The 26,971-nt window shown below is 41.6% G+C and overlaps 1 protein-coding gene across 1 annotated transcript in view; it reads left to right on the plus strand.

The window, feature by feature from the left end:
• SLF2 (SMC5-SMC6 complex localization factor 2) overlaps positions 1 to 14,996 on the plus strand; it is a gene marked incomplete at both ends in the record, with an annotated part of 38,492 nt that extends 23,496 nt beyond the window's left edge. Inside the window, 9 exons of the mRNA XM_079699878.1 lie at positions 2,169 to 2,271; positions 3,192 to 3,368; positions 4,701 to 4,798; positions 5,365 to 5,452; positions 7,907 to 8,038; positions 8,477 to 8,554; positions 10,190 to 10,276; positions 12,432 to 12,500; positions 14,961 to 14,996. Of these exons, the coding sequence (XP_079556004.1) occupies positions 2,169 to 2,271; positions 3,192 to 3,368; positions 4,701 to 4,798; positions 5,365 to 5,452; positions 7,907 to 8,038; positions 8,477 to 8,554; positions 10,190 to 10,276; positions 12,432 to 12,500; positions 14,961 to 14,996 (868 nt within the window). The remainder of the gene's footprint in view (positions 1 to 2,168; positions 2,272 to 3,191; positions 3,369 to 4,700; positions 4,799 to 5,364; positions 5,453 to 7,906; positions 8,039 to 8,476; positions 8,555 to 10,189; positions 10,277 to 12,431; positions 12,501 to 14,960) is intronic.
• Between the last annotated feature and the right edge of the window lie 11,975 nt (positions 14,997 to 26,971).

Consider the following 26,971-nt stretch of genomic DNA (forward strand, 5'->3'; position numbering starts at 1 on the left):
TTCTCAGACCATTCAGAAACCCCAAACATGACCAAAATACCCAAATACCTATATTTAGAAAGTTAAAATATTATTTAACATTTAATGAACTGAATAGTATGTGGTGATTCTGTATGTTGTATGCAACAGATTTGTTTTCCTTTCTTCACTGTAGTGAACAGGTACTGTAGTGGAAATAGTGAAATAAAGATATATAATTATTTCATTAAGACATAATAAATGCAAATAATATTTAGCAAAATTGTTTTTTGATTGATTATTTACCAACTAAAGAGTTGCCTCAGTCAGGTTTGGGAGCCGGGAGGTGGTGGCTATAAGTCACCACCGTTGCTGTGTAGTGGTAGGCGAAGATGAACACAGGTAAGCAAGAGTAAGCTGGTGAAGGAATGAGTGAAACATAATCAAATACCTGTTTAAACAACATGAGCACGAGAGTGAATTCTGTTGAGATATCACAACTCACTCTTTTCTCACTAGGACTCACATGCAGTTTATGCATTTTTGCTGGTATATATGTGCATATTCACAATAGCAAGTTTCTATCCAACTAGGAGGTTTGGAGTGAAAAACGTTGAAAGGTTGTTAGAGTAAATATTCAGGTAGGGAGAGTAAGATGTTAAAGGATACTGGGACAGTTCTTTTCTTTACCATTATTCTGCAGGAAATACAGACCTAGTCCTAACCTCTTTCTAGTCTGTACTCCATCAATTGTCACATCCCTGTGTTCCACTTCCTCTACCTATCTCACAGCTATTCTTTCCTTTTCGTTCCCAGTGTCAGTCTAACTCAGATCCTCGTTTCATGCCTAGCCTGGCAAAAATCTCCTTTCCTGTGGGGCTTTCCACCTCCAAGATATTTATTCCTTTCATTGTTAGAGGATTCCTTTTATGAAAGCTTTTTTTCTCCACTATTAAAGCTTTACACCTGTATTTAAGACTCTACAGTTGACTCTGACCTTTTTTCTGTTTTGTTCACCCTCTTGTTCTAACCAAATTGATTCTGTTGCTGTTCCTCCACGTTAGCCATTGCTGCATTGGATCTTCCTCATGCTAGTCCCTCACCTCCATCCTCAGTGTCTACTCACCAAAATTATCTGTCTCACTTGTTGAAGCACTGTTTAAAAGAGTAGAATTACCAACATTACATATTGTTTACTATGTGCCAGACATGGTTCTGGGGGCTTAATATATAGTACTTCATTTAATAGTCACTACAACTACTAGATAGTATTTTCATTCCCATTTACAGGTGAGTGAGGCACAGAAAGACTAAGTAACTTGCCTGAGGTTGTATAGCTAGGAATGGACACAGGACTACTGAGCAGATATTTTAAAAAATAAGAAAGTTCTTCCCATGTAGTTATAGGAGTATCTCTAAGACATATTAAGTGAAGAAAGAGAGGTGCACAACAGAGTGTATAGTATGCTACCATTTGTATTAAAGCAGTGGGGAGAGGTGTATTCATATTTATTTGTATGTATATAAAATGCCTGTGGGAGGAAGGACTAAAACTAGTAGTGATTGTCTGTGAGGAGGGGAAATGAGTGGCTGAAGGCCTAGACTGGGAGGACAATTCTCTTCAGCACACTGTGCCTTAATTTCTTTTAACTTTTTTTTTTAACCATATGAAAGGGTTATTTATTCAAAAAAAATTAAACAAGAAAATATTACCTATGTTTTGAAGGCCAAATTCATGTGTCTCCTCTTCCATGAACCTTCACTGATTCCTCAACCAAAATTGGGGTGCTTGGAATTGTTTATATTGCTGTGGAAGTTTTGTTGGGCCACTTATGAGGCCTTTAAATATTATGAGTTCTTTGTAGTCAGAGCCACCTTCTACATAGCTCTCTGACACCCAGAGCAACAGAGAGAACGCCTCATAAAAAGTAGCTGTTCAAGGGAAAACTAATGCATAGAAATAGAAATCAGATTTACCTGGAATGGAGGTAGCCGATTGACTCGGATCTGACATGAAGGGACTTTTGAAGTATGATAGAAATGTTCTGTTTTTTGATTTGGATGGTGGTTACACTAGTATACATATCAAAATTTTAAATGTGTGTATTCCTTTTATTGTATGTAAATTATACCTCAGTAAAACTTTTGTTGTTCAGTACTTCTCACAGTTTTGTGCCTAGTTTCACATTGCTTTATTCACTCTTCCATAGTTCTGAAACACAGATGACACTGGGGGTGAAAGGAAGTGAAGATTCATCTTGTAAGCCAATATTTTCATCTGTCCCTGAAACCAACATTTTAAATGTTGTCAAGGTAGGAGAAAACTCTTTTTTGTATGTCTATAGCACAGAGCTGGAACCACTTAGTTTTTTGCTTAATGGTTTTAAAACAAAATCAGGGACTTCCTTGGTGGTCCAGTGGTTAAGACTCCACGCTCTCAATGCAGGGGGCCCAGGTTCGATCTTAGTCAGGGAACTGGATCCCCGCAGGCCGCATTGAAGATCCCGCACGCAGCAATGAAGATCCTGTGTGCCACAACTAAGACCCAGCACAGCCAAATTAAAAAAAAAAAAAAAAAATTCACTAGTGTTTTACCATGGGATTTCTAGTCTCTGAAATTTCTTAGCAATAATCTTCACATTAAAGGTGTTTTTTGCTGTTTTATTTATTTATTTTTTGTTTTGTTTTTTGGCCTCACTGTGCGGCATGCGGGATCTTAGTTCCCTGCGTGGAGTCTTAACCACTGGACCGCTAACCCTAACACAAACCAGGGAAGTCCCTTATTTTTGTTTTAATGTTAGGAACAAAAGGGAACTTTGAATCAAAGTTATGTGATTAAAATAGTTCTAGGAATACCTTTACCAAGAAGCTTTTTGCTACTAGTAGTTTTGAAACCAGTAATTTTTTAGAATTAGAATATATGAAGAAAAAAATTACAACTTACAGTATAACTTAGTGACCAAGAATTAATAACAGTGTTAAAACATTTTTAGTGGCTGAATCAAATCAATGATATTGAACTGCTAAGAAAATTTCGAAAATTAAAAATGGGGAAGAAAATACTTATCAAGTCAACTATTAACATGAGTATTTCTTGCCTTTTTCCTAGACAACTGATGTTTCAATTTCTATATAGTTCTCTTTTGCATTTTTTGTTTAAACGTTTTTATAATGTAAATTCTTCAAGCAAAATATATCTCCTTAAGTTGTTTTGTCTCTGATATGTGTCAAAGTTTCTAGGCTTGTGTACATCTATACATCCGGAAGGTTACCAGGATTGTGAAATAATGTTACTGATTTTAATGTTGTTTAAAATGAGTCTGGAAAAACAACTGAAACAGATTCCTCTAGTGGACTTTCAAAGCCTCCTGATAAACCTGATGAAAAACATCAGAGATTGGAATACAAAGGTAACATTACTTAAAATTTTAATATTGTTTTTTGTATAGCATCACAATTTGACTTTCATAGTGCGTGCAGAATTGAAAGTTTCTAACCTCAGTTAAGATCTTCAGCAGATGAAAAATAAACTGAAGAAATGACTGTGCTGGCACTGTATTTAAATTCATGAAACTGAATCTCTTCTAAAACTGCAGTTAATTCATTCCACAAAAAATGTATTATGTTTACTGGGGATTTACTGTGGGCCAAGCATTAATGCAGGTGCTAGAGATAAAGCTGTGAAGAAGACAAAGCCCTTGCTCTCCCAGCACTTCTATTCTAGTCAAAGGGTTAGGTTATAAACAATGTAAATGTAGGTTATAATATCATGTTAAGTTGTAATAAGTGCTACAAATTACAATAAAGCAGGACAAGGCAGGGATGCTCTACTATTTCATATGAGGCAGTTAAGGAAGCCCTTTCTGAAGTGACCTTTGAACAGAGACCTAAATGAAATGATAGAGTGAATCATACGTAACAGCAAGAATTTGAGTTGAACTTCTGCAGCCATTGGAGGTAAACATGTATAGTTTTTGTTAGGTTTTTTTAAATTATATTTTCACCATTTTTTGGTGGAAAATGTCAAACATGCAAAAGTAGAGAGAAGAGTTTAATGAACCCCTAAATACTTATCAACCAACTTCAATAATTATCAAGACATAATCAATCTTATCTCATCTCTTACCCTCATCCCATACTTCCCTACTCAGGGATTATTTTGAAGTAGTTCTGTTAGACTTTAAATACTGGAATAGTTGAGGATTCCTAAAATTCAAGAAATCCCAAGTCAGGAACATGTATTATCTTGTGCAGCTCTCATTATATACCTTTGGAAACTGGTATGTGCACTTAGATTACTTTATTTTTCAAAAGACTGTTTAAATACAGATAGATATGATGTAGCACAAAACACAAAAGCCGAGCTTCCCTGGTGGCGCAGTGGTTGAGAGTCCGCCTGCCGATGCAGGGGACACGGGTTCGTGCCCCAGTCCGGGAAGATCCCACATGCTGCAGAGCGGCTGGGCCCGTGAGCCATGGCCGCTGAGCCTGCATGTCTGGAGCCTGTGCTCCGCAACGTACCGCAAAAAAAAAAAAAAAAAAGCCAAATGAAATTCTGGTAAATGTATCTATTCAGTCTATTCTAGAGTTTAAGATAAAGCTGAATATGTGTACTCCATGCTGTTTCTAAAAATGAATGCTCTTTTTATAATAATGCTTCATTAAGAAGGGATGTGGATGATCTGTTAGATATTTGATTCCACTGACCTATTTGAAAAATCTTGCTCACTGTTTGTTTTCAGGTGCCTGAACTCTGTCTGGCCATAAATGAGCTCTCCAGTCATCCCCACAACCTTCTGTGGTTGGTACAGCTGGTCCCTAACTGGACATCACGTGGAAGGTATTGAAAAGTGAGAATTAAACACTAAGAAAAATGTATGTTTACATTAATGAAATGCTTTTAGGTCATTTATTTCCTTTAATCATTCCATGAATGTTAAATCAGAGTCTTTTATTTCATTTCATATTCAGTTGTGGGAAAAGGCAGTGACAGGCTGATTCTGATACTTAGATCAGTTTGTAATATTCTTGATTTTTAATTTTAGCTTATCTGATAACTTAATATAGATGGCATATACCATGAAAATGAATCAGTTTGCCTTTTTTTTTTTTTGGCTTTAGTAAAAAGAAATCCCAGCAGTAAAATAGATTTTCCAACAGTAAATCATCAGGGTCAAAGATAAAGGCTCTTAATGGTTTTCCTGAGCTTCACGCAACTTTAACTTTGGTACAAATACTTTACATGAAAATTTTACTGTTCTAGTATAGCTTATATATTCTTGTATAGCCTTCTCTTGAAACATTAGCTATGTTTCGAATTAGAAGAACTTCTTTTTGCAAACTTCATTTGCTTCTTAAGCAGTATTCATTAAACACATTCTAAATACTTTAAAATTCTAATTCCAGGCAACTGAGACAGTGCCTCAGCCTAGTGATTATTTCAAAGCTTTTGGATGAGAAACATGAAGATATCCCTAATGTGAATAATCTGCAGGTATAAATAACATTTTTGTTTTCTTTTAATAAATGGGAGAGCTAGTGATGTGTAGAGAAAATTGATGGATCCTATGTCAAAAGTACTGAGGTTAGATCCTAACTCAGGCATAATACTATTCATGTAATCTTTAGCATGGTACTTAACTAATGAGACCCAGTTTCTTTATGTGTGAAATAGAGACAGTATCACACCCTCTACCACATAGGATGGTTGTGGACAGTTAGATGAATTAATGTATAAAAAGTACTGGGAAAGGGCTTCCTTGGTGGCACAGTGGTTAAGAATCTGCCTGCCAATGCAAGGGACACAGGTTCGAGCCCTGGTCCGGGAAGATCCCACATGGCCGCAGAGCAACTAAACCCATGTGCCACAGCTACTGAGCCTGCTCTCTAGAGCCCGCGAGCCACAACTACTGCAACCCGCGTGCCTAGAGCCTGTGCTCCCCAACAAAGAGAAGCCACCGCAATGAGAAGCCCGCACACCGCAGCTAGAGAAAGCCCGCGCGCAGCAACAAAGACCCAATGCAGCCAAAAATAAATAAATAAATAGATTTATTTTAATAAATAAATCAATAAAAAGTACTGGGAAAGGGCTTCCCTGGTGGCACAGTGGTTAAGAATCTGCTTGCCAATTCAAGGGACACAGGTTTGAGCCCTGGTCCGGGAAGATCCCACATGCCATGGAGCAACTAAGCCCGTGCGCCACGACTACTGAGTCTGTGCGCCGCAACTACTGAAGCCCGCACACCTAGAGCCCATGCTTTGCAACAAGAGAAGCCACCTCAATGAGAAGCCCACACACCACAACGAAGAGTAGCCCCCGCTTGCCACAATTAGAGAAAGCCTGCGCGCAGCAACGAAGACCCAATGCAGCCAAAAATAAATAAAATAAATAAATTTTTTTTAAAAAGTACTGGGAAAATCATAATGTGCTATATAAATATGACATTATTTAATTAGTTCACCTTGTCAATGTTAGCAATTTTATCACAAGATTAGAAATTGCAGAACTATTAAACATTAATTGCATCTTGTACCTATTTTAATATTAAACAGTCTTTAAATTATAGAGCTTAAATGTGGTTGCCCAGTAGTGAATATATCATGTATACATGAGTGTGTATAAACATGTCCTATAGAAACCCCACTCTGAGAAGTCCTGAAGGCTTTTTACAAGCATAATAGCACTAATGGGGTTATTCATAGTTGAATCTGAAAACTCAACACAGAACCTGATCTAGATGTGGTGTTCTTGTTTGAACTGCAGTTCAGTACAAGATAATCCATTAGGTCCTACAGATTAAGAAAAAAAAATGAATAAGATAGAGACTCTGACCTTGAAAACATAATGTAGTGGTTGAAACAGAATTAAGCAACCATTGTGGTACAGTGTAGCAAGAACTCTGATGGAAGTATGCACAAGGTGCTGTGGGACAGAGAGATTGAAAAGGACAGCTGGTTTTTACATTAGTAGAGTTGATGTAGATTTCATTCTAGATTTTTTGGGGGACCACACCTGAGCCACCAGGGTAATTAGCAAATAGCTCTCAGTCCTTTCAGTGATATTTACTGCCATCAAAAGGGAATTCTTGGACTTCCCTGGTGGCACAGTGGTTAAGAATCCGCCTACCAATGCAGGGGACACGGGTTCAAGCCCTGGTCCGGGAAGATCCCACATGCCGCAGAGCGACTAAGCCTGTGCTTCACAACTACTGAAGCCCGCGTGCTTAGAGCCAGCGCTCTGCAACAAGAGAAGTCACCTCAATGAGAAGCCCCACGCACTGCAATGAAGAGTAGCCCCAACTCGCCGCAACTAGAGAAAAGCCAGTGTGCACTGACAAAGACCCAATGCAGCCATAAATAAATAAATTTATTTATTTATTTATTTAAAAAAAGAATTATTTTCAGAATTCAATAATGCTACTCACGGGGAGGAAGATTCAACTCTGCTGCCTTTCAAATAATTCCTCAAAGAAAGTCCTCCCTTTGACCTCTATTGTAAAGCTGTTTGGTCTCCTTAAGTTTTCATCCTCAATTACAAGTACTAAATCTTTAATATTCCTTTTAGGGAATTCCCTGGTGGTCCAGTGGTTAGGACTTAGGGCTTTCACTGCTGGGGCCTGGGTTCAATCCCTGAACGAAGAAATAAGATCCTGCAAGCTGCGTGGCACAGCCAAAAAAATAAAATAAGATCCCTTTTAAGCAATTGGGGACTTTTTTTTTTACTCTCATTTTATTGCAGTGAAATTTAATAGTACAAAAAAAGTCACATGACCTTGGTGGGTCAATTGGGGACTTTTAAGTTAAGTGAATATCACTGGACCATAAGAAGCTAAAGGGGCAAAATTAGAGAAGGCAAAATGAACAGAGGACACACTGAAAATAAAAATAGCCTAAGAAAGAGTAAGTGTATTGCCTAGTATTATTCAGTGTCTCCTCTTTCTTTTGATAGATATCAGTCTTGCATCGCTATCTTGTGCAAATGAAGCCTTCAGATTTGTTGAAGAAAATGGTCTTGAAGAAAAGGGCTGAACAACCAAATGGCACTATTGATGATAGTCTTCATCTGGAACTTGAAAAGCAGGTATCCACGGCTAGATCATCTCAAAAGAGTACATATGAGCATAACCAATGATAACTTCCTAACCATGGACGTTTCTGGGTTTAGAGACTAGATACATTCTAGCAAACACAATTATATAGTGAATGATATTTTTGTTTATTGCTGTCATGAAATTCTTCAGTTAACTTGAGGATTGAGGTAAAAGGATGGTTGTTGGTAATTTAATACTGGGAGTATTTTTTGTAGCCCTTTACTAGGGCAGTCGTGAGGTGGTAAAAGGAATGCACTTGAGTTAGAAATCAGAAACCTGGGATAAATGCTTGGCTTTTCCTTACTAACCAGCTCAGTTAACTTTAGCAAATCCTTAATCCTTCCTAGACAGCTTTCCTAATGTATAAACTGGGATGACATGTATTCTAGCTAATTCATGGATGTTGATTTTATTCATTTCTCTACCAGGCATATTACCTGACCTACATTCTTCTTCATTTAGTCGGTGAAGTTAGTTGTTCTCACTCTTTTTCTTCTGGACAACGGGTAGGTATATTTTAGTGTTTTTTGTTTTTAATAAGTGTCACTATTGATGGAATAAATGAACATTCTTTATATAGGAGAAAACTTAATAAAATAACTTTTATCAAGTTACCTTTGGATTCACTATAGAAATCCCAGTGTACACTGGAAAAAGGGAAGTAATAGTAACCTTGCAGCCATGTCACTGACAAAAATTATTTGTCTACACATGTTCTGTTTACTGGAGTGGAACTTAACTGTGATAACTTGGCAGTAGTGTAATACATTAATAAGATATCAAGATCACCAAATACCAAACGGGTTAGCTCTTAGCTGGTTTCTTCCCATCTCTGCTCCCACTCCACTTCCTTTTTCTTTAGAAACAATGTTTGCCTTCAAAATTAAACTGATGGTAAGTCAGGCTACTTCAGATATGCATTTCTCAATTATCTCACCATGTTAAGATTTTCATTTTGAATTATTTTATTCTTCCTATCCTATCATGTTCCATACTCCTGGGGAAAGTTCTTGTTTAATTCTTCATGTTTCACACCTTAGGTAATCCAACCGCTGTTTAAAACTTTGTATCTCCTTAGGCATGATCAGAAGGGCACAAGACTGGTTCATGTCTTTTTATAAACACTGCTGTACATAGAACTATGTTTGCTCTGCTGATTGGAACCTAGCATAGTCATCTATCTGTTCTTATATATGGTCTTTAAATTTTTAAATTATTTTTTTCTGATTGATTAGAAAACAATCAATGATTATTGCTTTAAAATTCAATTATTATAAAACCATATAAGGTAGAAAGTGAAAGACTTTATAATCCAGTGCCCTCCTATAAACTTCTCCATAATTTATGCATATACTAACATAATTTTTTTTTAATGAGTTCATATTATTCATATTATTTGCAACTTGTCTTTTTCCCCCACTGTAAATTACTGGCACGTCTATCTAATAACCGTAGTATTTCAGAACCTTTATTGATGAACATTCCTTTCTGTGTGATTACACACAGTGCTAACATGAACCTTTGGAAGCATTTCTGTAGGGTAAATTCCTAGAAGTAGAAATGCTAGATCAAAGGTTATAAATTTTTCAAATTTTAATTATTTTAAAATGGTTTTTATCACATTTTCCTCCCAAAAAATGTCCATTTACATTCTCACCTTAGTATATTCAACCTTAGTATATATATATGAGTGTGACTGTTTTGGACTATACACTTCTAAAACTTAAGACACTTAATTTTTCAAGGAACTACCACTAAACCTCCTTTTGTTCATAGAGAAAAAAATAGGTTAGCTGTTACTTGAATATTTCATTAGAGAATGTGTTAATGGAAAGACTCTTAAATTTCTAGGCACTACTTCACAGTCTGAATTCTAGGGTTAATTTTCATTAATGTGCCTTAATACATAGCAAAACAACCTTTATTTTTGTGTATATTTTATGCATTAACTAGCAATAAACCATAACAGTCTTATTGTTGTGGCAGTTAGTACTTTTTACTGATATGACTGCTATTATGTTGGATGGTTAATATCAGAAATTGCTAAGGTAGATTGTTAGCTGTCCTAGCTACATGATCTTTTCTTTGTTAATTTGTAATGCTTCAGAGTTGTTTTCATCCCTTGCATTTGTTTTACACAGAAACACTTTGTGCACCTCTGTGGGGCTTTAGAAAAGCATGTTAAGTGTGATATTAGGGAAGATGCAAGACTGTTTTATAGAACTAAGGTAAGTGTGTGCTTTTCTTATTGTTAGTTTTTTGTTTGTTTGTTTAACCTTGGTTTCGTTAATACTTGAGTAAGAAAAGTCTCTCTTTAAGAAGGAACATATAAGATTAGAAATATGACTTTCTCCTTTAATAACAAATTAGCTTCTACTAAGTACTTCTAGCTAGATTGAAAGTAAAGGGGGGGGGAATCTCAAAAGCAAATACATTTTAAGACAAGCTGAATATATGAGTATGGAGTTAGGAAAGCAACTTTGGTATTAATAAAACAATTTGACGATTTTTACTGAAGCATAAAAATATTTTTGGGAAACTTTTTCTTCTAAGTATTTTTTTTATTCTAAATCATCTTTTAGCTTTTGTAGTGTAGAGCCGATCCATTCTTGCCCATTTGTGTTTGGATAGTCATTGAATGTGAGGTTTCAGCTTTGTAACTTTATATTTTACATTAATTAGCTGTGAAGGTTAGATATTTCAACAATTCCCATTTAGATTTAGTATCTGTATTTATTGTAATAGATTTAAGTTAAATACAAAAATGAGCAACTAATGAAATTGTATCAGATTGCAGATTTTCAAATACATGTAGGGGATAGCTCTTTGCCTTAGAGTGGAAACTGTAGTTTCAGAAGCACATTCTTTTGAACATTAACTAGAGTTACTGGCCCATAGAACTTGGTGGTAGTGGCTACTGCTGACAGACATGCTAAGGGGGACCACCCAAGGTTTTTGTTTCTTAAAGCCAAGAGGCTGGGCATAGACTGGTGCCAGGACTCCTCTTACTTAGAGCAGAGAATGACACAGAGGTCTGTGGCAGTTGCTTTCAGGGGATGGTCCTGCTGAAATAGATGAATTGCATGCCTCTCCACAAGCCTCTGGTAGAAAAGGTGGTGATTGTTTTAGAGAAACTGAATCTGCTGAACTCTAAATGGAGAAAAAAGCAGACCTTGAAATTTACTTTATAAACTTAAAGCAACTATAAAATTCCTGACCTGTTTAAAACACTGTGTTGGGACTTCCCTGGCAGTCTAGTGGTTAAGACTCTGCGCATCCACTGCAGAGGGCATGGGTGCGATCCCTGGTCAGGGAACTAAGATCCCACGTGCTGTGTGGCACGACCAAATAAATAATTTAATTAAATAAAACATTTTGTCAAGCAATTATGTCCAGGAACTAACTGAGAATCTCTAGTGTGGTAGGAGTTTCACACAGAGACTTGCTAAACCTCCAAATATAGGAATAGATCAGGTATTTAAAGAGGATTCATAGGGGCTTCCTGGTGGCGCAGTGGTTGAGAGTCCGCCTGCCGATGCAGGGGACACGGGTTCGTGCCCCGGTCCAGGAAGATCCCACATGCCGCGGAATGGCTGGGCCCCTGAGCCATGGCCGCTGAGCCTGCGCGTCCGGAGCCTGTGCTCCTCAACGGGAGAGGCCACAACAGTGAGAGGCCTGCGTACCGGGGGGGGGAAAAAAAGAGGATTAATAGTGTAGTCTACCTTTGAACAACACAGATTTGAGTACTGATTCTGTCCAAACTGTTTCAGCTTCCTGCCCTTGGGTGAGTCATTTATCACTTTCTTTGTTTTTGAGGCAGAGAGAGCAGTATGATTTTCTGCTGTGCGGGGGCTTGGCACCACTAACCCCCGCATTGTTCAAGAGTCCACTGTACTTTGCAAAAACCTAGAGAGGCTTAACATTGAATTTTGGATCTTGTAATAGTGTGAAAAGGAACAAATGACAACCCTTTTTTGTGGCCTTGAGTCTTTCAAATAGAACTTGGAAGGCAGGAAACAGCCAAAGCTTTGGGTCCTGTAACAAAGGCCACTCTTCAGCTTCCCTTTGTGGGTGTTCAGAAGACAGCAAGTTGAAAATATAAGTGTCTTGAAGGCAGGGAGTATGTGTTTCTGGATGATCTTTAGTAACTAATGGGAAAATGGAGTCCTAAGCATTCAGTATTTTAGATATGGTGATGAAGGAAAGTCTTAGTAATCACTATGACTTGAAAGCCCCTCCAGAAGTTGAGGAGTTTATTCTCTCTTTCTTAACAGAAACCACATTGAGTTGTTGGGTGTGGGTCTGTCACAGCTATCAGGTCTTTTGTATCAAGCATTAAATTGTTTTGCTCTGATCCCTTTTCCCCTTCTTGATATTTTTAAGGTAAAAGACTTGGTTGCCAGGATACATGGAAAATGGCAGGAAATAATCCAGAACTGTCGGCCTACTCAGGTGTCGTTTTATTAAACAGTTTCATTTATTCTCAGTAGTTTTGCTAAATGTTATTTCTTCATACTGTTCAAAAAAAGCATGACAGAGCACTTGCTTCTAGGTATCCTAAAATGAACTGAAAACCCCAGTATAATATTTTATGTATGTTTTCAAATTTTTGTTTGCTCTTATATTCATTAATTTATTTCCAAAGGTGTTTGACCCCATTTTAAAATGTTACATTGCATCAAATGGAGGTTATTTCTCATGTAGTATTTTTCTTAATATCTTTATTAAGATAAAATTCACATATCATTCATTTCACCCAAAGTGTACAGTATTTTTTAGTATATGCACAGAGTTGTGCAATCATCACCACAATCTAACTTTAGAACATTTTTGTCACTCCAAAAGAGATCACATACCCATTAGCAGTCACTTCTCATTCCCAACCACCTGCACTCCCGTCTGCACTCCATGCCCTAGGCAACCACTAATCCACCTTCTGTCTGTATAGAGTTGCCTGTTTTTTATATTTTATACAAATGGAATCATATATGATGTAGTCTTTTATGACTGGCTTCTTTTATGTAACATAATGTTAAGTTAATCCATATTGTAGCATGTTGTATGTCCTTTCTCTTGCCAAATAATATTTCATTATATGGATATATCACATTTTATATACCTACTTATTAAATGGACATCTGAGTTGTTTCCACTTCCTGGCTGTTATGAGTAATGCTTCCATGAACATTTGTACATAGGTTTTGGTGTAATGTATGATTTCAAATGAAAACATTTTGGGCATATACCTGGGAGTGGGATTGTTGGATCATATAGTAATTCTGTGTTAAATGTTTTGAGGAACTGCCAGACTGTTTTCCAAAGTGGCTTCACTGTTTTACATTCCCACCAGAATGTATGAGGTTTCTAATTTCTCCACATTCTTGCCAACACTTGTTATTATTTGTCTTTTCGATATAGTCATAGTAGGGGGTTGGACATGGAATGTCATTGTGATTTTAATTTGCATTTCCCTAATAACTAATGATGTTGAGCATCTTTTTATGTGTTTATTGGCCACTCATATAGCTTCTTTGAAGAAATGTCTGTTCAAATCCTTTGCCCATTTTTAAATTTTCTAATTGTAAGAATTTTCCATGTGTTCTAAATACAAGTCCCTCATTAGGTATATAATTTGCAAGTATTTTCTCCCATTCTGTGTGTTGCCTTTTATTGTTTTGATGATATTATTTGTAGAACAGAAATTTTTCGTTGTGATGAAGTTCAGTTTTATCTTTTTTTTTCTTTTGTCACTTAGGGTTTTGGTGTTATATCTAAGGAGACTTTCCTTAAGAGGGGCATTGTTTAAACACCTGATATTAAGTTTGCCATCCTGCTTATTTACAAACCAACTAATATGGGATTGTCTAAAATGCTTCTCAAATTTTATTTATTTATTTATTTTTAATTTGGCCACGCCATGTGGCTTGTGAGATCTTAGTTCCCAGACCAGGGATTGAACCTGTGCCCTCGGCAGTGAAAGCACAGAGGCCTAACTGCTGGACTGCCAGGGCATTCCCTGCTTCTCAAATTTTAATGTACATAGGCTTCAATAAGGAACTTGTTGAAATACGGATTTTGATTTAATAGATCTGGAGTGTAGCCTGAGATATTCTGCATTCCTAACAGGTTCTCAGACTGATGCCAATGCTGCTGATCCGGGGACCATACTTTCATTAGATAGGGCCTAGAAGTTGCTTATATTTTATATAAAAGTAGCAGGAACACTGAAGATTAGTTAAGAAAAGCAGTCTCACTGTGTTATGACACTTTGACTCTTTTGCTGTTGTTCTTCATAAGATAGAGAAGTCTTTGAGAAATCTTAGGTTACCGTTTTGTTATTCTTGTTTTAGTTTTTAATCTCAGTAGACTTTTTTTTTTAGGCCTGCCATTTTTGTTGATGTAACATTAAAACAGAAAAGAATTTAATACCAAAACTTCATATTAATCAGCTTAACAGGGACTTCCCTGGTGGTCCAGTGGTTAAGACTCCGCACTCCCAATGCAGGGGCTCCGGGTTTGATCCCTGGTCAGGGAACTAGATCCCGGATGCCTCAACTAAAAAAGATCCCACATGCCGCAACTAAGACCTGGCACTGCCAAATAAATAAATAAATAAATAAAATTTTTAAAAATCAGCTTAACGTTTTACTTAATCTTTTTAAATATGTCCCTCCATATGTGTGTGTTACTGAGGAAAACATCTTGTACTTATTTATACTTTTTTTTAGTTTTTAGACTATAAAATGTGAAACTTGAATCTGATTACCGTAAATTTTCAGAGCAATGTATAATATCAAGACTTTATTACTTTCATTATCAAAGCCCATTGTCTGATGATTAGTGGTTTTATAAGGATTAATTCATAATCTGATTTTCCTTTATTCTGTTTTTTTCCCCCCTTCCGTTTTCTAGGGGCAGCTTCATGACTTCTGGGTACCAGATTCTTAACAGGAGTTGTAGCAGCAAAATTATGAACCAAGAGAAGTTCAATAAGAGCCTTTCCTAAAGGAGTAGAAAGTAGTACAGAACCCAGTGGAAGGCCAAGAAAATGTTCAGCAAATGTGCTACTTGAATATCTAGTATGAAGCTGGTAATGAAGAAATTGGCATTTCTGAAGCAGATACAAAATGCTATCTGCTTAAAAAGGGAACCAGCCTTTTTCTTTTTTTTTTTTTTTTTTTTGCGGTACGCGGGCCTCTCACTGTTGTGGCCTCTCCCGTTGCGGGGCACAGGCTCCAGACGCGCAGGTTCAGCGGCCATGGCTCACGGGCCCAGCTGCTCCACGGCATGTGGGATCTTCCCGGACCAGGGCACGAACCCGCGTCCCCTGCATCGGCAGGCGGACTCTCAACCACTGCACCACCAGGGAAGCCCAAACCAGCCTTTTAAAAGAGCAGAATCCCATAATAAGAGGGGAGGGGTGGAAGCAGCTGATAGTTGCATGTCTAACCTTCCCCTGTTAACTCTTGTTAAATTGTAAGCCAGTTATCTTTTTTGTTTGTTTGTTTGGATTGTATTTGCAGCACTTGGATAATCACAGAAAGGATGTAAGAAAGGGTTTGGATGAACTTGAGATGGACATGGAAACCAAGATCAAGTTCCAGTTTGGTTTAATTTTCCATCTTGGTTATTTTACGACTCAAAGGGAACGCTTAGAAATGAGTTTACTAATAGAAAGGATAAATCTCTTCTGTTACTCCTGTAAACCACTGGCGGGTTTTAATCCATGCATTTTTCTTGGCTATTCAAGATTATAAATCTGTTGGGTTTTTAAAATACATCGAAACGAACAGTTGAGAAACACAAGTTTGGTATATTGTCAGATCCCCTTAAGGGGAAGAGTTTAAGCTATAAAATAGTGGCTCTGTTTTTATTCCAAAACATACATATGCAGTTTGTTTTGGATTTTCTTTAAGTGCATATATATATATATATATTTTTTAATACTGGTTAAATTTTAGAATCTTGGCTAAATCTTAGAATTCTGGCCCTTTGTAGCCATATTACAGAAGTCTATATTGTAAAAGCTTAAAGATCTGGACAAGTTTCCAAAAACCTTACTTTCATGAGTATATAACCTTGACAGAGACCTGAATGGCATTTATTCTTTGGTACACTACGCACGCGTGTGTATTTGTGTGTGCGTATGTGTGCTTGTATTTTAAATTTGTTGCACTTGAAAACCACAGCTGCTCTAAATTCTTAAACACTGGAAAGCCATCCTTTGGTTTAAATGGTGGAGGGTTAGTAGAAGTGCACATGCTGGTCTTAGCCTAAGGGCCTTTTGAAGCCTTTGGTAGTAATAGCCTCTTACTAGCTAACTGAAAATTTCTTTTGTTGACTGAGTATCCCTTTTAGGAGGGTTTGTTTCTTGAAAGATAATGCCAGCTTTGTTTTCCTTTCTTTCAATATTGACTTGGATGACACTGCTCTCCTGAGCACTCTGCTTCCTCCAATTGTGGGGGAAGGATGATGGAGGGGAAGGGAATTGGGCTTGACGTTTATGGTTTGAGAGGGGAGAAAATAAATTTTGAAAACTAGCTTTCTACCTCTAAATTGAGGCTTAGGAGTAAAAACCATTTTATCTTAAATTTATCATTTAAAATAGTATCAGTAACTTTTGAGCCCATGTCAAGCATTGAGCAGTTAGAGATTTTATAGGGAAGACTAAGTTAATCCAGTTCCCAAGAACCCGGGCTGAATGAGGCTTCAAGAGTCAGACCAACAAAAGTTTTATTCTGTGTTGAGTTTACTGGTAAGAATATTATTATCTTGATACTACCTCTCAAGGGTATTGTTAGAAAATGCCACTTATGGTTAATGAGATAGATACAAAGAGTTATATTGACAGAAGCTTGAAACTCTGGCATCTATCTGCCCAACAATGGGGGCTTTCACTCTGTAATTTAATACTTTGTAGATACATTATTTGTGTGTAATTTTATAAGTGTCCATATTTTTCTCATTTTGCATTGTGTAAAGTGTACAATATCTCAAAGTATAAAATACTGCTTATATTGCTTGTAATTACAGTGTGTAAATATTTTCTAATTGTGTACATTGACAGGGGGACAAGTGGGTTATTCAGGTTTTTTTTTTTAAGTGACCCTTTTGTATTGCAGTTTCAACAGATAACTGCCCATCAAATTTAAAACCACTTTGATACATTTTTATTTAGCAGTTCCAATAAGAAAATTCTCTTTTTTTTTTTTTTTTTTTTTTTTTTTTTTTTTTTTTTGCGGTACGCAGACCTCTCTCCACCGTGGCCTCTCCCATTGCGGAGCACAGGCTCCGGACGCGCAGGCTCAGCGGCCATGGCTCATGGGCTCAGCCGCTCTGTGGCATGCGGGATCCTCCCGGACCGAGCACGAACCTGCATCCCCTGAATCGGCAGGTGGACTCTCAACCACCGTGCCACCAGGGAAGCCCCCAAAAAAGTCTCTATTTTTAATTGTCTTTCTCCATTAGAGAAAAATACTTCATCTGTCCCTTTAAAAACAATGGCCAAACATCAGTTTGGACCCTTGTATTTATGACTTTGGTAGTGTCTTTAGTCTCCAGGTCATATTCCAGCCAGTATTTGCATTGGGGTTCTCAGAAATTTTTGTGAGTCTCTTTAGCACAATTGGCCCATGGTTTTTCTCCCAAATTAAGTATTATCCTTTTCCCTCTGAGTCCCCATGCTTTGTCTCCCTCCTGCTGCTGTTGCCCAGTGAATGGGATGGTAGTGGGGGAGAATATGTTCATTGCACAGAGAATGTCAGGCCACTTTTTTGGACTTGGCAAACAAAGCTTGCACTGAGTGGTGGTGTGTTTGGCAATATTACTGTGCCAAAAATCACCTTTTCTAATTTTCTGGATATGTATGTCAAACTTATTACCCTTATTGCAAGCTGAAAAATAAGGTACTTGTGTTTATGCTTCTGTGTGTAACTGTTTGCCTTTTCTAAACTGCTTTTCTTGTTATTCTAAAATATAATTCTGTTGGGTATACCATATTAAATGAAGAGGCTTTCCATGCACAAAATGCATCTATGTAGCAGTAAAGTAACAGCATTTGTACATTTTCTGTCTGTCTCCTGAGGGCAGTGGTGCCTTTGTCACCTTTTAGAAGGCTGGCATTTTGTTTTTGTTTTGAAGTACAAGTAGTAGCTTGCTTTGGACTTCACAAAAATCTCCCCAGATGTAAAAGAAAATGGTGTGTTGTCATCCAGGCTCAGTTGGAGCATTTGTATTTTTATTTCTGTCAAAACAAGTATAGTTGGTGGGGACTGGCCAGTAATTTGTGGAGTCTTTAAACCAAGAGTAGTTTTGAAATTTAAAAAAACAAAAATTTAAGAGATGACCCATTAACAAGTGACTGAGCTGGAGAATTAGGGGAGGACTGTTCTGGTTTGTCTCTAAGGAGACAAGTTAGGGTACAGGTGGCTTGGGCATGTAGAGCATGATCTGCAGTTATTTCTTATTCATTAACAGTGTTGGTGCACCTCCTTATCTGTGTGTTTGTTTTCCCTGGGCAATCCTATCAGCCAGTTAATCCACCAGCTTTTATGAAGTTTACAAGTAAATGCAGATTTCCTTTTTCTTTCCTTTTTTTTTTTTAAATTTTATACTATTTACATCTTGTTTTAAGTCCTATGAATGTATGTGTCTGTTATTAAAATGGCTTTTTCTTCGTTTTGGACATGTGTTTAGTAATATTTGTTTGGGAGTGGGGATGGTTAAGTATCTGGAATGTCCTGATTCTTCCCCTGCCTCACCTCGGGTTTTGTTTTTTGGTGGGTTTTTTTTGTTTTTTGTTTTTGTTTGTTTTTTGTTTTGGGCGGTATGCGGGCCTCTCACTGTTGTGGCCTCTCCCATTGCAGAGCACAGGCTCCAGAGGTGCAGGCTCAGTGGCCATGGCTCACGGGCCTAGCCGCTCCGCAGTATGTGGGATCTTCCCGGACCGGGGCACAAACCTGTGTCCCCTGCATTGGCAGGTGGACTCTCAACCACTGCGCCACCAGGGAAGCCCTAGTTTTTAAACTGATTTCTTCCTTTCTTCCTCTTGCATTGGATTCTCCAGTCAGTTTTTTAGCTTGATGTTTCCTGTTTCTGGAATACATAAAGCCATAGTTGTACATAGTTCACTTTTATATAACCCAATTAATAATTTGCTGCATACTTTGCAGTCAGTAATTTGGTAATCTCATTTTTAGATTACCTCATTCACTATGTCTGTTCAACAACTGTTAAGTACCTGCTGCATGCTAAGCACTTTTTAGGATTCAGTGGTAAACAACACAAACAGAGCTCTCATGAATCTTACTTTCTGAAATCCAGGTGAAAATATTTTCTGTTTTTAGGCAAAGGGGACTGGAAAAGAATTCCCTTGGCCTGGCTCCCTTGTTCTAGAGCTCAGGGCAAAGAAAGGGGAAGCCATACAGTGCAGAGGCAGAGCTTTAGGACCACTTCCAACCTGCCAGGCAGATACAGCTCTGGATATGCCAGCTGAGAGGAGACATAGGTTGAGACCTCCTCACAGGAGAAACTGTTCTAATGAGCTCAAAGAAGGGCTAGGCATGGTTGCCAGAGGCTTGAGTTCCAGAACCATGCCAGTATTTCTTTCTCCCTTCTGACAGGCTGGTTAGGAGGAGACCAACCCGCCTGTGAGCACTTTTCTCCAGACGTGGGATGGAGGGGTATGGAGCAACAGCCTAGGCAAAGCAGAGAAATTGCCTTAAGTACTTGGAGACAGGCCGTACAGCCTTTACAAGTTAAGGGCCTTGACCCTGCCCTTAGTCCTGACCTCAGATCCCAGATTCACCATACCAGCCATATGATCTTTGGCAAGTTACTTAGCTCCTCTGAGCCTTAGTTTCTTCATCTGTTAAAAGGAATAATAACAGTGTCTACCTCAGGATTAGTGAGGGCTAAATAAGCTACTTCATGAAAAGTGCTTAGCAAAGGCCTGGTATATAGCAAGAACTCAATAAATGATAGCTGTTATTTAGCTCTACTTTGAGGCTCTTCTCAGATGACAAAATTGATCTTGGCACTTTGGGGTTCACTGACATCTGAGCAAACCATATCTCTTAAAATTATAGTGTATGTGTGCTTATTCCTTCTGATACAGGGACCTCCAGAAGCTGCTCTGTCCAGCTCTGTCTCTGCTGGCAAAAAACTGTGATTTTTTTTTTTTTAAACCCAGCATGCTTAAGCTGAGAAAGGGATGGTGGGTGGTGATTTTCCATCATTTGTGGACATGTCCTAACACTCCCTTTTCCTTGCTAACCATTCCCCAGGCTGGAGTCAAGAGAGGGCAAACCAGAAGGCCCAGCTTTGGGTCTGACTCCAAGACGACTGGCTGGGAGGAAAACTTAACAAGCAAAACAGGCTTCTGAGGCACAGTGGGACAGTGAGACTACAGCATTGTTGCACTGGTGACGGTGCCTACAGAAGAAGCACCTCAGCTGTATGTGTGGCCAAAATAAATAACACACCACCAAAAGGGAGAGTACTGGGCAGACCAGAGCTGGAGATGGCAAAGTAGGAACAGAAATGCTGCCACAGTGAACAGGAAGCAGGACAACTTGACTAGGCCAGAGTTCTTTTGCCTCAGGGAACCTCTGCTCAAGTTTCAGGATTTCATACCTACCCCCTTCACCTAGGATCTCTGCTACAGTGAGTAACTGCTCTGTGCAAAGCCTGGAGCCAAACGCTGGTGTGTAGGTGGCTGAGGACAACCAGCACTGCCCTCTGCCACTTTGTTACAGCGGAGTTGGGGAGAATAGCCTAGCAAAAATAAAACCCATATTTGTGTTCTGTGTTTCTTTTGAAAACCAGAAGGTTTTCAAATGGGATCCTCTCATAGCCACCCTATGAAGCAGCCAGGGTAGTGACTTTAGGGGTAAGTAACAACCCACTCAAAGAATGAACTTCCTATGTCCCAGGATACAGATTCATGGCTAGGTTAGGATTAACATCTTGGTTTGATTTTGAATCTCTTTCACTGTCACTATCCCCTCATTCATATTTTATCAGCTTGATTTGTAGAGAGTATTGTCACTCGAAGGGGCTTCCTATAGAAAGTTCCATTAATTGTTGTTACATCTGATGATTAAGTTCAGAGATTGAAATGGGAGGACAGCAGAGAGAAATGGATTTGGTCTGAATCTATATTATCAGAGATAGTGAAGTAACTGCCCAACTACAGTTTAGCAAGTGCCATGCTGGAACTCAGCATTGTGATTTGTACATTCTGTTCATTTGAAAATGTGTGAGGTTCTGAATCGGCCATCAGAGCACCTTAGAGGAGAAAGGCTTGCCTCGTAGAGTGTACGCAAGTGGGATGCCACACCGACCACCAAGTCACTTTGGCCTTCTTGCCACCTCCTGAGGTATCTGAGGTTGGCACTGAGTTCTGTGAGAACATGAGGAGCTGTGTCCCTTAGCCCACTGGGCGCCTGCAGTTTAATTTCTCTCCTGTCTGGTACCATGGGGCTAGCAGTCTTCCTGCCTTCCCTCCACTGTCCCCCAACCCACTTTCCCACAAGGACTGCAGATTTATTTTTCATAGCCATGTCTCTCCTGGTCGTCCCACCTTGGACTTCCTTACTCAATGCATCAGCTCTTTTTTAGGATATTTTTCTGTAGTCTTTTCTGCACTACTTGCTGACTTTTCCCTTCTGTTTCCTACTAGGAACCTTCTCATCTCATCAAATCAAATTCACTTTCCTCTTTCATGCCCCTTCCCTTCTGCCTACTCCCCCAACACTCATCTGTGCACAAACTTGCACACTTCTGCCTTTGCTTTGACAATTCCCCTTCAGGTTTACCCTGCTTCCCTCTTCTCAGGCTTTTCCAGTCCTGATTTCAAGGCAAGTTGCTTAACCCCTTAGAGCCTGTTTTCCAGTCTATAAAATAGGGCTATTAATCCCTCAGGGTGGAATGAGGCTACAATGAAAGAAAGAAGTTGGACACCTTTGTAAAAGTTTGTGTACATTTTATTTATTTATTTTGGAATCTTAGTTCCCCAACCAGGGACGAAACCTATGCCCCCTGCAGTGGAAGCGCAGAGTCCTAACCACTGGACTGCCAGGAAATTCCCTGTGTATACTTTAATATAAACATCTCTCCCCAGCTATCTCCCCCTCCACATACACACACATCCTATTTACAGAGTGCTGGGGTGGTGGAAGTGTGACGTGGGCCCTGCTGTCTAGCGGTCTGCAGTCACACACAACCGCACAGACTACGAGACTGTATATGATGAAGTGCCAAACTGAGCTTTGGGGAATTCTGAGAAGAGGGATGACCTGTCTTTCCCAGGGTCCCTTCAGTTAAATAATGGCAGCTACTTTAATCCTGTTCACTCTCTCTCAGGCCAGTGCTCATCTGCCTATTCCCCCACCCCCTGCTCCTCCAGAGCTCAGACTCTTAGGCACATGTGATACTACTCAGTTACCTATGACCCTGTGGCCCTTATCATTTTGGTCTTATTCTTGGGCCCATATCAATACTGTCACGGATGAGAGAGGGAGGATCAGGCCAGATCATGGCTAGAACTCAGGTTTGATTCAAACCCTAGAGGGGGTTTTAATAGGTGGTGGGAAGGAAGCATGGCCTGAGTTGAGGGGAAATTGCAAGGCCAGATGGCATGGGAGGACTTCCCTAGCTGAGTTTAAGGGAGTTGGGGAATTGATTCTGAGGAGGCTTCCTAGATTGTTCCTGGGTAAGATGATTAAGCCTAGGCAGAACAGGATATTTGCCTAGGAGGAGCTCACTTTAAGATCTGGAGTAAGAATGATATTCAAGATGAGCTGGAAGGAAAGGCAGGTGTCTGAGTGACCCAGTCCCCGAGGAGGTGAACCCCAGTTACATCTAAGATTTGGTTGAGTGGACGGGTGCAAATGGTTGTGGCTTATTTAATCAGAAAAACAGCATTTTCTGTGTGCACTTCTGGTCAAGCTGTTACTTCATCCTTCCAAGCCTGACCCCCTTCACCTCCTCAGACCTCGGCTGGAGACCCCTGAGCTAGGAATCAAGACACTGTTCTGTGGTGAGAGCTGCCCCAACTCTTGGTCTCTACCTACTCTGGCCCTCTGCCCTAGGCAGAGAGCAGAAGGAGGTGGCAGGAGCACAAGAAGTGAGCTCCAGATTAGAGGACTGGCCAGAGGGCCTTCGGAGAGTTAAGCCCCGAGAGGAGACGTGTGCACATCCCCAGGAGCAGTCAAGTCCAAGGGGTTCTAGGGCTGAGGGGTGGGAAGGTAGGATCAGCCCTTCGAGGGCGCACGGGGTGGTGAAGCCACTACCAGGGGGCGTTACCGGGGCCGCGGCCCTAGGGGGCGTGGCACGCCAGACACCCGAGGGCTGTGTGTGAGCCCTGACCTATGGTGTAGTGTGGGGAGCGCCCTTCCCCGCAATCCACCCTGTTGGCCCCGCCTCCCAGGCTCCCGCCCCACCTCCCGGCTCCGCCTCCACCCCGCCCCTCCTCCGGCCGCGGCCCCTTCCTCCAGCCGCTGGTGCTGTGGTGCTGTGGGGCCGCGGAGCCGCGCACCGCTGTCTCTATGGCCGGGGATCTGAGCGCAAAGGTGAGAGAGGCGTGGAGTGCGGGCGGCGGCGGTGCCCGGACCGGGGGGCGGGGGCCAGGCCAGGCCTTCCCACGTTTATTAAACCCGCCAAGCTAGGCCAGGCCTTCCTCACCGCCAAGTCCCCTAGTCCCGCGTAAAGGCTCTAGAGGGGTGCGGGCCAGGCCTCGGGCCGCGCTGGGCGCAGACCCGCCACCGCAGAGTCGGGAACTGGCGTGGGGCGGGGGCCCGCGTGGCGAACAGTGTTCCCTGGGATCTGGGTCACGTCTCCCAGCGTCTGGCTGCATCGAAGGAGAGCTTGTCCTCGAGCTGCAGCAGTAGAGACTGAGGTTAGACCTGAGGAGAGGAGAGAACCGCGGACTGTCCGGGATGGAAGAGGGAGGGGGTAGCGGGGGAGGGGCTCTCAGGCCAGGAGGGACCGCCATCCTACTGGGCAGAGGGAGATACCACCTACACTAGGCAGGTGGACATCTGGGATGAAGGTCGAGAGCCTGCTCATCCTACACTGATCCTGTTTGCGGGGTGGCTCCCCTCCTCAGCTCCCTCCGCCCTAAGATCTAATAGAGGAAAGGTGGTCAGAGTTCAGGGGGCTGGCCCTGGGGGAGGAACCCAAGCTGTGGAACCGGGGGTGGAGTGTGGGATGTGGACTGGAGACCTTGAAGCCTCGTTGCCACTGGGGGAGGGGGTTGGCAGCTCCGCCCCCCCCCCTTTAGCCCCATCCTCCCTCCCAACAAGTTAAATGGGGGCTGAGAGCTCCTGCCCAACTCCCGTATCTAGAACTGCAGTATCCATGGGAGTAGAGGAGGACTAGGTTACACATTCCATTGCATCTTTACTTTGCTAAAACTAGGGGCCTCCTCCTGCCTGGGTTAGGTAGCCCCTCCCTCCCTTACAGAGCAGCCTTGACCCATGCACCCATCCTATTTGAGCATGCGAGGTCAGAAACTTCCCCCATCACTACACACACACACACACACACACACACACACACTCACAAACACATACTTGGATTCTGGCCTTAGAATTGGGACTTTCGGGAAAGGAGGCAGTGTTCTGCTCTGCATCTCACCCCCAGTGGACACTGGCAGCCTCCAAGCCTGCAGTGAGAACTGGACCCCTGTATGTACATATGCTTGTCTCTGCGTAGATGTAACTGTGTGTTTGAGGACTGTGTGCGTACGCATGTAGTTGATCCTTTTGCAAACATGACGGTGCCTGACCCACTATATCAATGGGTTTGTGTGCATGTCCCTACCTGTACATGTGTATGTGCAGGACTCTCCTGTGAATAGGTGTACAATCCTTCATAGGGACATGTGTGGGTTTATAAGCCTCCTTGTTAACCCCATAGGCTGGGTGACTTGCTGAACAAATGGGCATGTAAATACAACTTTACATGTAAGTATGTATAAACATGTGGCAGGCCCTTTAGGTGAACATATGTGTGCATAAACCTCCCTGTGAATGTGTGTGTGCATGACTCTCCTGCAAGTACACGTGCTCGCAGCCCTCTGATGAATATGTATGTGTGTGTGTACCTATGTGCACGCACATCACCCTCCTCTGGACATACGTGACTCGTTTAAACCTGTGTAAGTGTGCCATGCACCACACTCTGAGTGGCTCCTCTGACCTGGGGTGTGTTCCTCTTGCCCAATTCTAGAGGCTGATCCCTCCTAGCCATAGGGCTCCCCCGCACCCCCACTTCTGCACTAAGCAGACAGGAGGCCCAAAGGTAAACAGGTGTGCCTCCACAGTGAGAGGTGGGGCATGCGCTGTTTGCCTGGGGCCTCTTGCTGCCGCAGCCCCCACACCAGGGGCCCATGCCCCTTCTGTGAGCCCGGCACTCTCCTCAGTCTACTCATACTCCATTCTCCCCTCTCTGGGCTCTGCCCACCACAGTGGTGACCTTTACCTCTTGAAAAAACCCTCCAAGTTCCTGTTCTCCCTCTGGCCAGTTACCAGTCCCTCCCCTCTCTTCAAGGCCACATAGTTAATATTTGACCTGGAAGGAAAGGGAGAGGCCAGTTGCCCCCCTGGCCTTGTCTGATGAGATTGGGTGGGTCAGGTTTTTCTCCACACCTAGCCCAGCCAAGCCTCAGGAACTTCAGAGATCAGGCCTATTACAGGGATCATATCCGACCTGCCACCTATCCCAACCCCACCCCCAGCTGGTTGGCGTGAGGGAGGGTCCAGATGTGGGAATAGTCTCCAAGATGTGCCAGGAGAGGTGGTCAAGAGCTCAGGGATCCTATCGTTCACCTTTTACATGTTGCTCATGTCTCAATTAAGTGACCTTGCACACTAGAGGCTCCTGTACAGGTATTACAACTGTACAGTGGCGAGGGGTGGAGAGCAGAGGGAGGCAGATACACCCCGAGGTGCCTGTGAGTGCCTGTTTGCAGGTAGGGGCACGTGTGGATGCTTAGCCAGAGGGTATAGTACAGACTCGCATGGGCAGGGCAGAGATGTGCACCCCCTTGTAGAGGAATGCCGAGGAGGAGAAGTATCTAATTAAAGAGAAATTCCAGAGGGAGCTTTCAGGCCAGGGAAAAGAAAAAACAAAGGGAAAACAGGACAAAATAAACAAAGGCCCATTAAGCATCTCTGCCCAGGCCTTCCTGCATAAGGCACCCCCGCAGGCGGTAGGGGCAGCTGCTGCCCGTGTTGGGTCTCCCTGTTGGGAAAAGGCACTCTCCCTAGGAACCCGAGCTCCACGAAGACGGAGGTCTAGCCACACTTCTGACTCAGTCAGAGGAGGGCTATTACCTTGGGTTTGGGTTGAAGGGAGTCTAGGGTCTTGAAAGTGGACAAGTTCCACCCAACTTCCTGCATCAGAACAGCGAGGGGGACAGAATGGCTGAATCCATCCTCTTGTGGGAGTTTCGTAGATGCTGGGCCTCCTCCCTTTGGTACCACCTGAAGTCTGAGGGTAATGCTATCTACTTTCCATCAATACACAGATGAAAGGGCTTTTTTTTCCTGTTTTTTTTCTTCAGAAAACAGACCTCAGAGAACCAGGACTAGCCCTGCTGTCAGGGCAGGGTGACCCCATCAGTGACCTACAACCCCTCTGTGACCCCACAACTCCCCCTCACCATGGCGTTTGTATTTGATGCCGACAGGCAGCGTGTAATCCATCCCTCCTCTTGACCTCTTACCTGGGATTCCATGGCCACACAACCCTATGATTCCATGTCTCCCCAATTCCAGGACCCTCCCTGGCCCCATGACTCCTGACCTTCTAAGTCATCTTCCTGGACCTTAACCCCTGTGACTGTTCTTCCCATCATCCCCTTAACTCTGGCCCTGGATCCGCTTGGGGGTCTCGTTGGTCTGGGCCTCCCCAGGAAG

This window comes from Hyperoodon ampullatus (genome assembly GCF_949752795.1).
Source record: "Hyperoodon ampullatus genome assembly, chromosome: 1".
NCBI lineage: Eukaryota > Metazoa > Chordata > Mammalia > Artiodactyla > Ziphiidae > Hyperoodon > Hyperoodon ampullatus.